General features: G+C 46.0%; 6 protein-coding genes across 6 annotated transcripts; 3 read left to right on the forward strand and 3 right to left on the reverse strand.

The window, feature by feature from the left end:
- Positions 1–888: 888 nt before the first annotated feature.
- Positions 889–2438, forward strand: BDB00DRAFT_831837 (uncharacterized protein). Its single transcript, XM_053124159.1, has 6 exons — positions 889–1074; positions 1172–1248; positions 1341–1455; positions 1534–1684; positions 1786–1821; positions 1904–2438. The coding sequence occupies exons 1-6, from the start codon at positions 974–976 to the stop codon at positions 2288–2290; spliced, it is 867 nt and encodes a 288-aa protein (XP_052977983.1). The 5' UTR covers positions 889–973; the 3' UTR covers positions 2291–2438.
- BDB00DRAFT_831840 (phosphoribosyltransferase-like protein) lies at positions 2420–3498 on the reverse strand. The gene is made up of 3 exons (XM_053124160.1): positions 3472–3498; positions 3310–3376; positions 2420–3220 (listed from the first exon to the last, which is right to left on the reverse strand). Exons 1-3 carry the CDS (start codon positions 3489–3491, stop codon positions 2705–2707), a joined length of 603 nt encoding a protein of 200 aa, XP_052977984.1. The 5' UTR covers positions 3492–3498; the 3' UTR covers positions 2420–2704.
- A 363-nt stretch (positions 3499–3861) lies between these two features.
- On the forward strand, positions 3862–4947 carry BDB00DRAFT_831843 (NUDIX hydrolase domain-like protein). Its single transcript, XM_053124161.1, has 2 exons — positions 3862–4549; positions 4620–4947. Exons 1-2 carry the CDS (start codon positions 3912–3914, stop codon positions 4876–4878), a joined length of 897 nt encoding a protein of 298 aa, XP_052977985.1. The 5' UTR covers positions 3862–3911; the 3' UTR covers positions 4879–4947.
- On the reverse strand, positions 4948–6382 carry BDB00DRAFT_946630 (MaoC like domain-containing protein; the record flags this gene model as incomplete). The annotated part of the gene is made up of 4 exons (XM_053129524.1): positions 4948–5500; positions 5607–5716; positions 5821–6054; positions 6313–6382. 4 exons carry the CDS (start codon positions 6380–6382, stop codon positions 5054–5056), a joined length of 861 nt encoding a protein of 286 aa, XP_052977986.1. The 3' UTR covers positions 4948–5053.
- A 194-nt stretch (positions 6383–6576) lies between these two features.
- On the reverse strand, positions 6577–8745 carry BDB00DRAFT_766603 (uncharacterized protein; the record flags this gene model as incomplete). Its single annotated transcript, XM_053119604.1, has 3 exons — positions 6577–7602; positions 7844–8233; positions 8383–8745. 3 exons carry the CDS (start codon positions 8743–8745, stop codon positions 6577–6579), a joined length of 1779 nt encoding a protein of 592 aa, XP_052977987.1.
- Positions 8746–10001: 1256 nt separating this feature from the next.
- BDB00DRAFT_766525 (copper fist DNA binding domain-containing protein) lies at positions 10002–10379 on the forward strand (the record flags this gene model as incomplete). Its single annotated transcript, XM_053119601.1, has 3 exons — positions 10002–10049; positions 10145–10205; positions 10288–10379. The coding sequence occupies 3 exons, from the start codon at positions 10002–10004 to the stop codon at positions 10377–10379; spliced, it is 201 nt and encodes a 66-aa protein (XP_052977988.1).
- Between the last annotated feature and the right edge of the window lie 615 nt (positions 10380–10994).

The raw sequence follows: 10994 nt of genomic DNA on the forward strand, positions 1-10994 counted from the left end.
CGGTGACTACCAAGCCTACCTAGCTTACAAAAACAGCACTGGTGGCACGGTTGTATTGTGCATCATTGGCTTATAAAAGACGTAAGATGGGCCAGTGAATGGGTACAATTCTAAGTAATAAGCAAAAATTGAATACAAGCGGCTACGATATGTACTCAAATGTCACAGTAAGCAGTAGTAACCTGCCGGCTTTTATTTGATTCAACATAATTAGTACCCGTCACCTAAACTGAGCTTCTTGATTTGCTTTTTGCTTTTGTGAATCAACAAGGATCGAACCTTGAAGAATACAGATGAAAACTTCTTGTTACTCATCAATATTTGTATATGCCGCAGATGTATAAGAGGGACTTCTTTGTTTATTAATACAAGAGTAGTTACAACAGTAAAGGTTAATGTTGCATATCCGTTTAGTCAACATGCCGCCATCATCTCCTGTCGATGTTGCATGCATCTTTCCATTTACGGATACTTGAACCTTAATAGTAAAACCTCCCAGGTCAGGTGCCTTCCGAATTTCTTTATGCTCTGAAAGCAAGATAGATTTGTCAATGCTGCTACTGCTGCTGCTTTCCATGGAAGAAGATTATTTGTTGTTACTAGTAGTGTAGACGCAAAGTACTTGAAAAGAACAAGGCTGGGTTCTACAAAAAGCGGGAAAACTCTCGGATTTTCACAATGTGTGATAAGTGGAAGGAAGGCCAGTTGCAGTGCGGGGCAAAGATACTTTGGATTGACTAATATTTTCTCTCTGTGGCATTATGATTACTGAAAGAATGCTTGGACAAATTGTCTGTGGGAAGTCACCATTAAGCATAATTTGCATTCCGACGTGAGACCCGATATTTGTGCTGACAACGGGAAATAGCTTTGGGCGAGCGATCATAGCCTTCTTGTATATAAAAAGCACCTTCCCCGCAAAACAGCTTTCCTTTAACCTTCTTCCTAGTTTCTTCTATTCTAAACATAAACCATGTCTGCTGCTGACCGTTTGAACAACATTAAGGGCCACTTGTCTGGCAACTATCCCTCGGGTCTTTTGGCTGGTGAGGTCGCCATTATCACTGGTTCTGGGTAATTAGCTTTATTTTTTTTTTCTCATTTACCTCAATGTCAAAACGATCGGAATGCAGGAAAGCTCATTTTGTCTTTGCGGCTCACTTTTATATAGCCAGGGTATCGGTAAGAGCTGCGCTGAGATGTTCGCCCGCGAAGGTGCTCTCGTTACTGTCACTGATATCGACGCTGGTAAGAAATTCTTTCGTTCGTTGTATATCTACATAGTTTGCTGTTGCTTGGATAAGATATCCCTAACTTTTATTATTCTTCCTCATATATAGGCAAAGCCAACCAGGTCGCTGCTGACATTAATGCCGCTGGCGGCAAGGCCATTGCTATTGCTGGCAACATCATGGACCCCGAGTTCCCTGAACAGTTGGTCGAAGGCACCGTCAAGTGAGTATCATCGCGCCTTTTACGCTCGTTCGCAACGAATCCTGCGGTGGTATTGACATTTGTTCCGTTTCTTTCTAGGGCCTTTGGCAAGCTCAACCACATCGTCAACAACGCCGGCTTCACCTTTGACGGTATGGCTCACAAGATCACTGACAAGCAATGGGAAACCATGTTGACCGTTCACCAAACCGCTCCCTTCCGTGTCCTTCGCGCTGCCGCCAAGTACCTCGTAAGTTTTCTTTGCTAATAATATTAAAACGGTGCTACGGGGATTACAAAATGACCTGTGATTTTTCTCACACTGCATCTTTTCTTTTAAATATTCAACAGCGCAACAAGGATGGTGAGAACAAGGCCATTGTCAACGTGAGTTAACTGATGTGGGAAGAAAAGACTGCGGGGAGGGGTACCAGGATTACTTGATCCTAACATGTCACATTCATGATAGATTTCCTCCACCTCCGGTCTCCATGGTAACGTTGGCCAGGCTAACTATGCCACTGCCAAGGCTGGTGTCGTCGGTTTGTCCAAGACCATTGCTAAGGAATGGGGTCTCTTTGGCGTCCGCTGCAACACCGTTGCTTTCGGCTGGGTTGACACCCGTCTTACTCGCGCAAAGGAGACTGGTACTGCCATCGAGATTGACGGCCAGAAGGTCGCTTTGGGTGTCCCCACTTCTAACCGTGCTGCCAAGGGCAACCCCTATGCTGACATCCCCTTGGGCCGTGCCGGTAACACCGAGGAAGTCGCTGGCTCTGTCATGATGCTCTGCACCCCCTTGTCTTCGTACGTCACTGGCCATACCCTCGAAGTCACTGGTGGCCGTGGTATCTAAGCAACCTGTCACACACACACACTCTCTCTCTCTCTCGCCCTTGTTCGTTTATTCTCATCCTCTTTACCTTTGTACAGTCCAACTTTATGTTATTAGTTGAATAATAATAAAAAAAGAATATGATATCTTTTGTGGTTAATCCTTGTACTTCATTTGGTTACATAATCCTATTTTCTGATTCGCTGGCTGCTGTTTCCAAATACATCAGACCTTTGGTGTAACAACACTTGGTGAGACTCTATGTAAATTTTATTACTAACTAGAATATGAAGAATGCGGGACAAGGGGTGAGAGGCATGCAAAAATGAAAGTGTTACAAACGGAATTATACAAAAGACAGATGGTTAATTAGGGGGAAACTGGAGGAGAATTGTAGATGCATGGCATGATTTAGGATGTGTGTTATTTTGCTTTCTAGATAGAGGCCTTCTTGGTGTGTTCCTGAATATCAACGGCATCCCAAGGATAGACCAACCACTGATCAGGCATCTCCACACAAGCAAAGTAGTTGTTCATGATTTCATCAGGCAAGTCGCGCTTCTTGGGCTTGAGCTTGTTGTGCAGGACAAACACACCAAGCTGGGTATTAGACTCACCGGGCTGCAGGCCCTTTCTGACTTCTTCGGCCTCAATTTCCTTCAACAACTCCTTAACGGCAAACGCCAGCGTCTGACGGGTATCGTCGACTTCATCCACGAGCAAAATGCGACGGCCGAGCAATGATATCTCGTCCGGGTTCAGCCACTGGGTCTTGACGACCTGGATGTTTTCTCCACTTTCACCGTTGGCTTGAGCAAGCTCGATTTCTTCGTAGAGTGACAAGCCAATAGCCTGGATGGGGACGTTGCGGTTCTCGCGCTTGTCCAAGAACGTACGCAAGATACGGCTAGGCACAAGTCCACCACCAGTGATAGTCACCATGAGATCCGCCTATACATTATCCGTTAATGGAAAGCTCTTGTTATTTATTTGGAGATAAACAAAACGGCAAATGCATAATTCGCTCACTTCTTTTTTACCTTGAAGTCGCTATTGATATTGTAGCGTTCTACGGCGTCACGGATAGACTCGTGGATTTGGTTGTAGCTGTTGTTACGAGTATTAGAAAGACGTTTTTCTACAGTTTGCTGGGGGAGAAAAACTTCATTCGTCCAAACAGGAATGGCAAGTAAGTTAGTTACCTAATGTATAGCTTGGACATTGTGGGCAGAGAATACCAGAAAAAAAAAAGCTTCCTGTGGAATCTGCTGTCAAATAACCGGGTTTCGCGTGGCTTAGACGTTCTGTTCCGAACATTGGTTTGATGCTTCTTCCGCGCCCCACTTTTATTTCCATTCGCTCAGGTTTCTCGTAAGTTTCCGAGCACACCGGGGACCATATGCGCTTTTCTCTTTTAAAGCGGATCGATTTTTCTATGCAACTTTTACAAGCCAGATAAGCCCCAACCAGCCTGTGGTAATACGAAGGATTTAATAATAGCACATTTAATGTGTCCTGTCAATGCATAACATTTATCCAAGTTGCATAAAATGATGGTAATAAATGCTTGCGATAAGCGCATCAATCCCAGAGCATAAAAATTGGCGGGGATGATATAGCATTAAAGGCGTTGCCGTTTTCCATGTTTGATAACTTTTTGCAAGTCGTGGCTCACTGCGACAAATACCCTTACGGTACTGCTAATGACGGCTCTGTCCCCATTGTCCTGAACGGACGCGTTATTGGCAACGTCCTACCCAACGTCCGGAATCCTTTAATTGACTACAATGACAACTGCCAAAAACCACCATTTCGAATTACTCATCAGATTGAATTCCAACCATGGGTCGATTCGTTTGACAAGCGTACCCAAGTCGTCAAAGAACTCATGGATACGTGGCGTGCCGACGGAATGCAGTCGCTGAAAGGCTGGCGCAACGAGCTGTATCCAGTGTATGGTGTTTCAGGCGAGCCTGACTTTGTCATGGAACGCGCCGCAACGCCTTTATTCGGTATCTCTACGTTTGGTGTCCACGTCAATGGATATACCGGCGATAAGCTCTGGGTGGCGCGTCGCAGCAAGTCCAAGCAAACATGGCCTGGTCTTTTGGATAACATCGTCGCTGGCGGCATCTCGTACCAATACTCGACCCAAGAAACGGTTGTAAAAGAGTGTGATGAAGAAGCAAGTATCCCGTCCTCGATTGCAGGTAGAGCAAAGAATGCCGGTATTGTCTCTTATTACACAGTAACCGAGTTTGGATTGCAGCCCGAGACACAGTAAGTTTCTTCTCCTTCTTCAGACTGTTATATCCATAACTCACTGCCCCATAATCCATGGTATGGAAAGGTACGTATTTGACTTGCCAATTCCTGAAGACTTTACGCCGACTCCCAAAGACGGTGAAGTGGACGAGTTCTATCTGATGGACATGGAGGAGGTGAAGAAGACAATTCTAAACAACGAATGGAAGCCCAATTGTGCTCTGGTTACTATCGACTTTATGGTACGCCATGGCATCTTGACGGCCGATAATGAGCCCGATTTTATTGACATTGTCAGCCGTCTCCATCGACGACTAGAATTCCCTAATCCACGCAAAGTTTGAAGCGTTTGACACTTTTCCCCCCACCCCAAATATATTTAACCTAGTTTTTGCTCGTTAATACAATCGCTAGCTTTTATTTTTCAATGTTTTTTTTTTTTAGTTTTATTCGCTTCTGATCAACAGAGAAGAAAAAGGATGTGCTGGAAGGAGAAAAAAGATGGGAGATGCGTGATATTTAGAGCTTGGAAGCAGGGGATTCCTTGTAAAGGGTAGCATAGCCGTTGTTGATGACCACGATATCCCGCTCCTTGACCTTGACAGCAAAGATGACGCCCTGAACCTTGGGGTCCTTATCATCGACCTTCCACATGTAGACCTCAACGGTCTCGCCAGGGAAGACAGGGCTAGAGAAACGGCCTTCAATGGACTTGAAGCGGGCGCTGTCGTTACCAGCCAAATGCTTGAGGATGGCGTGGCCAGTGATACCATAGGTGCACAAGCCGTGCAAGATGGGGTTAGGAAAACCGACAGAGCGGGCAACGGGCACGTCAATGTGGAGAGGGTTGTAATCACCAGACAAGCGGTACAATTGGGCTTGCTGTTCGGTGGTCTTGAAACTCTCGACAGCGTCGGGCTGACGCTTGGGAGGAGCATAGCTTGGTGCCTTGGGACCCTTAGGACCCTGTTGTTGTTGTTGCACGAACGTAAGATTGCGGATGAGTCTTTGTCTTTTTTTTTTTTTTTTCAAATATACTTTAACTAGAAAGATCTCATCATCACTAACTTACGTTCCAGCCACCATAGCCGCGAACAAACGACTTGGAAACCATGGTGCAGTAATGGACATTGTCCTCAGCACCATAGAGGTCCATGGTACCCTCGATCACCATACCAGAGCCTATACACATACACACACATATTCTAGTTAGGAACTACCATCTCATCCATGGATGACATAACATCCCAGGTCTAATCGTCGTCTCTGTGTAGCCAACTACTTACCCTTGTCATAAACGCCAGTAGTGGTCTTTTGCAAGTTGAACTGGCCGCCGTTTTTGGGGAAAGGCTTGTGAATTTGAAGAGCCTGTTCACCGTGAACAATTTTGTTGGGATCGAATGAAGGAATGCCAGGGTTGGTCTCACCCTGCGATCGTTCCTTGAACAAGTTGGTGTCAGCACCCTCACCCTTCAAAGCCAAGACCAGTGGATAGGTAGGCAATGGGCCAAATGTAGGGTCTATATGTCAAAAAATAAAAAGAAAGCTTTGCGTTAGTTCCTTTCTCTTCTCTTTGATTCCCAAATCTTCAGTAGACAACTTGCCTAATTCATAGAGGTACTTCATCTCATCTTCCTTGACACCAACGCTCAAGGCATAGAGAGCAAAATCACGCTTGGTGCAGTCAGCCTGTGAGAAAATAGAAAGTTACAAAGTGAGTACACAATTCTTTAAGGGTTACTAGGACAGCAACAGCAACAACGCTCGAGAAGATGCACCAACCTTCTGGACGGGCGACTTGTGGCCAACGGCCTTGGAAACATCGACTTTGTAACCTTCAACAGGCATGGTATATAAATATATCAAACAACGAACAAACAGAGAAATTAATGCAAAAGAAAGTGTGGAGAGGTTTTTTTTATAGGTAAGCCTAAATCTTGCTGACATATCAAAATTGCCGAAGCACTCTTTCCCGAATATTTTTCCCAGTCAAGGTTCTTTTCCCACCAAGCAAGTGGTTTTGTCAATATTATTGAATCTTTTCACGGAATCGAGATCAGCGGTGCGCCTTCGGACCAGCGAGAGGCGGTATCATGGTTGTCGTTGCGATCGTCCATCAAGAGAGAGTTGGCTATTCTCAGTGCTTCCTCTGCATCCTGAGAGGAGCAGTAGGAGGTATACGGCATCTTCTTGATATCCGTCGGACTGTCGGCATTATTACTGCTTGCAGATGCCGCTGTGCTGGTCGTGGCAGCTACCATCAGGTCATCGATATTATCCTTGTCCTCGTCCGACTCATCTTCTTCTACTCCTTGACCCTTTTCTTGAGAGCCGTGCTCCATCAACTCATACAGCAGCATATACGGATTAGCTTGCTGCACAACGTCGAATGTACAGAGATCGACTTTGGAATCCGATATGCGATACCACGCATCATCGCTGCTGCCTTCCCACGACTCGTGTCCTTCTTTGTCATCGCAACAATTGGGACACCGGCACTGTCGGGCAAGGATGCGACGCTTAAAAGCAACAAAATGACCATAGCTGTGGCTGCCATAATGCACAATCGTACTCATCAGACGGTACTGTGTGTTGGACGACGACGTGATGCCATTCTCTTCTTCGTCGGCTGGGGACGATATAGGCACATTGGGCTGAGTACAGAGAGTTCCAGTGGTCGTGTAATGTGCTAAATCTAGATACTCTGGAAACAATATCTGGCATGCGTTCTTATAGACTGCGCCAGAAGCATGAAAGGCCGAGCGCGAGAGATGAAGACACAGAATCTTGGGTGGTTTGGCAAACATGACTTGTTTGGTGGAGAGCGGGCTCACGGTGCGCTCGACGCCGGCGATTTCATCCTCAATACGGTTCGCTTTGAGTCGGGACTCGATTTCGTCAAGCAGCATCTTGGTTTTCTTGTTCTTTTTCTTGCTGTTCGGTTTCAGAGCCGACTGTTCCTTGAGCGTGCGCAGAGTATTGGTCAAGGAGCATTTGCGACAGGCTGCGTCGTTGAGGTATTCAATTGCTGTGAACTGGCGTAGACATGCATCCAGTGTGGTTGTATACTACTAAAGCAGCAACTGCCCTATTTAACAACAGAAGCAAGTTCCTTTCCACGAGCGAAATGGTGAGAGAAAATATAAAGTACTTACAGCACGGGGTACGGCTAACTGTATATTGTTAAAAGAGAAATGTCGCACGGCTTCCTAATTACAGTACATACACGTGCAGAAGAAGAAGAAAAAAGTGTTTGAGAAATAAGAAAAAAAAAAGTCAGAAATTACAGAAAAGAAATCAAAGTCTTACGGTATATCCGCACATGCATGACAGACGACTTGCCAAAAGGCCAGTAAAGGGTGTGGTGGTGTTCTGAAGCATGAACTGTTGTTGTGTTTTGAATTGCGTGAGAAACTTGAGCCCGCCAAGCATCATTGCTGCAATTCTGCCAGCTGCCTCGGCATCCAAGGCGCCTACTATGAGCTGAAACAACTCCTGCGCATCCTGCTGCTCGCGGTTGATGATGACATGTTTTGATAGTAGCGACGCCACTATGTCTCTGGGACGAAACGACGCATGACGCTTTAGCGGTTTCGAGAGCTGTCGGATCGTCTTCAACAAAGATCCGGTGACAGGTCCCTGATCAGCAACAGGGTGGTCATTCAAATAGGTGTGTAAACATGGCAGCGAGGACAAGGCCTAATGAGTAGTGATTTACGGGCAAAAGTAGAGCAGGGTAAACAACAAGAAATCAGCTGTATAAGTTGGATGATGCAATATTGTTGTGCTTATTATCATTTTCATGATTGTTACTATTATTACTATTATCACTGCTATGATTGAGAGACCTGTAGACACGAATTCAGAAAACACGAATTGCCTGTGTTCACGAGACCAGACACGTAAAGTGCACTAGGGTCGGGGCTGTCGAGGCACACTGTGGCAGCAGAAGAAGCAAACGTGCCTGACGATGATGAAGATGATGACCATGATGTCAGGAACCAGGCAACCTGTTGCCAGGCAACCTCAACAAGGCCAGACACAGCGTCGGTAAAGCGGTGGTAGCATGCAAAGGTTCTCAAAATGGGTAGCAGGATGGCGAGCAATCCGGCGATGGGAGTGAATATTTGAGCGCAGCTGTAGAGCTCAGCGACCCAGGACTGGAGGTCCTCTAGGGTTATTGTTGGTGTTAGGAGCGTCAGCAGCGTCATGCTAGTAGTAATAGTAGTAGTAATAGTAGTGATGGTGGTGGTAACATCGCTATCATGTGCACAATATAAAAAAATTACAGCACCGGAATCGCTGGAAGAATTGGAGCTTACTCAATCGAGAATTGGGAGAGGGGGTAAAATGGACCATATAAAGGAAAATGGAAATAAGGTGTCAGTGTGTTGTGACGTATGTTTGTGGTTGAGTGTTGGCAACCCAAACACAGCGATCCGGAATTTAGTTGCTGCTGGTTGCTCATGGGCCATAGTGGCTGGTGATTTGCCAAGAAATAAGGACCCCACTCAGAATTTTGTCGCACCAGCGAAACTTCGATGTGTCCGCGATTAGCCTGAGCTGTATTCGCCATTGAACGGTAGGTGCGCTATTTTATATACACGCTGTGTGCCGCTGTGCTCTCTTCTGTGTGTGTGCGCTCTCTCTCTCTCTCCCCCCACCCAAGCGGGTTTGGGTTTGTCTTATAATGACTCTCCCTATATGAGGGCTCTGATCGGTGAACAATTTCCAGAACCGGCTGTGTACTATTGGAGGGCCTCTTCGAAAGGAGATGTCCCATCGCTTTGCAATTTTTTTCTTCTTCTTTTCTCTCTTTCTCTTTCCCTCTCCCTCCCGGAACACACACACACACACACACACATACGCGCACGCACGCACAGCTGAATATACATCTGGAGAGGCCTCACAATCGACCGCGTTTCTTTTCTAATTATTAAATATTTTCTGTTATTCAAACCCACCCTCCATTGTTACTGTTTGCTTCTGTCTTTTCCTCTCCCTTCTTCCCCTTTCTGCATTGGTAATGATTTGTTCCCGTGTCCTGAAATCAAGTCATTATTATCATCGTAATAGCCGTAGCAGTAGTAGTAGTAATCTATTATCCATTTTTTGGCAGTGACCGGACGCTCGTTCAGAAGCAATCTCTGTGTTGCTTTGAGAGCATCTACTCTATCATCTGCACACCCTTGTTCTTCGTCCTTTCCTATTAGTTATCCTATTTCCATTGCTATATCTTATCCCACACACACACACACTACCCCTCAAGAAAGACCACCGGCTCTTTTTCATTGTATATTTCTTTCCAACTTATTTAAACACGCAACTATTTCAAGGTAAGAATATAGATAAAGTGGGCGATCAGGTGTCAAAAAAGCAGAAAAAAACAAAAGGCGATCTCTAGGAGTTAGCACGTCTCACACACCTGCGCATACACTAAGGCTTTGTGGTTAGCCCAGCATATATCATGCCAATAATCAACGGAATCAAATTTGCCTGCAATAGCTGTATCAAGGTAATTTTTTTTTATTACTTGCTCTCTCTCTCTTCTCTCTCTCTATATATATTGCCCCTGTGTTACCTGAATACACAAACTGATCTTCCGCACAGGGCCATCGCTCGTCACACTGCAATCACGTTGAGCGCCCTCTCTTTGAAATTCGCCGGAAAGGTAGGCTATTCATCTAATAATGAGTTGATAGTGTGTCTATGTGGAAAACGCCGTGTAATAACTGTAGCTGGATAACCAAAAGGACGACCTGTAACGCAGTGCGCGTATTGCAGAGATCTGCGCAAGACCAAGCAGGTGCATGTCAAGTGTGTATGCAGCGAACGCAGAGGTTAGTCCACACAGTGGCCAAAAAAAAAACTTTTTTTTTGTTTCTGAGTTGAGAAGGTTGTTTTTATTGGGTTTTTCCTGATCCAAGGGCTGACACCCAACATAACGTAATAAAAAATATAGCCGACGCCAATAGCATTCACACCAGCAGCAATAGCAGCAGCATCGCCCAGAACTCGCCTGCTGTGACGATTAGTCTTCCGCCAGGTATGACTGGCCAGAGCTTCAACCCCGGTCCAGCGGAACCCGATAGGTTTCTGGAAACCACGCGTGCACCTGATTGTCCCACCACTGCAACCACAGCTATCACTGCCTCTGCCACTACCACCAGCAGCAGCGCTGTTCCCATCCACAACAACCACGACGACTCCTTCTCATGGGCTTGGATTCGACCCAATAACGTTGGCTATGTGTTTCAGAAGCCTCCAACGCCTGCGCCCCAGCCTGATCCTCCCATGCCGCCGGTACCAGCGTCCTCATCGTCTCCGTCCATGATGGACTTGGACGCTGCTGTGGCCCAGATGACCGAAACCAATGCCGCCAGTATCGCTTCCTTGTTATCAACGCCACCTTCACAGCCTGGTCATGCTGCTACTGCTGCTACCACTACTGCTGCTGGTG

Source organism: Zychaea mexicana (genome assembly GCF_025766255.1).
Source record: "Zychaea mexicana strain RSA 1403 chromosome Unknown BDB00scaffold_55, whole genome shotgun sequence".
NCBI lineage: Eukaryota > Fungi > Mucoromycota > Mucoromycetes > Mucorales > Lichtheimiaceae > Zychaea > Zychaea mexicana.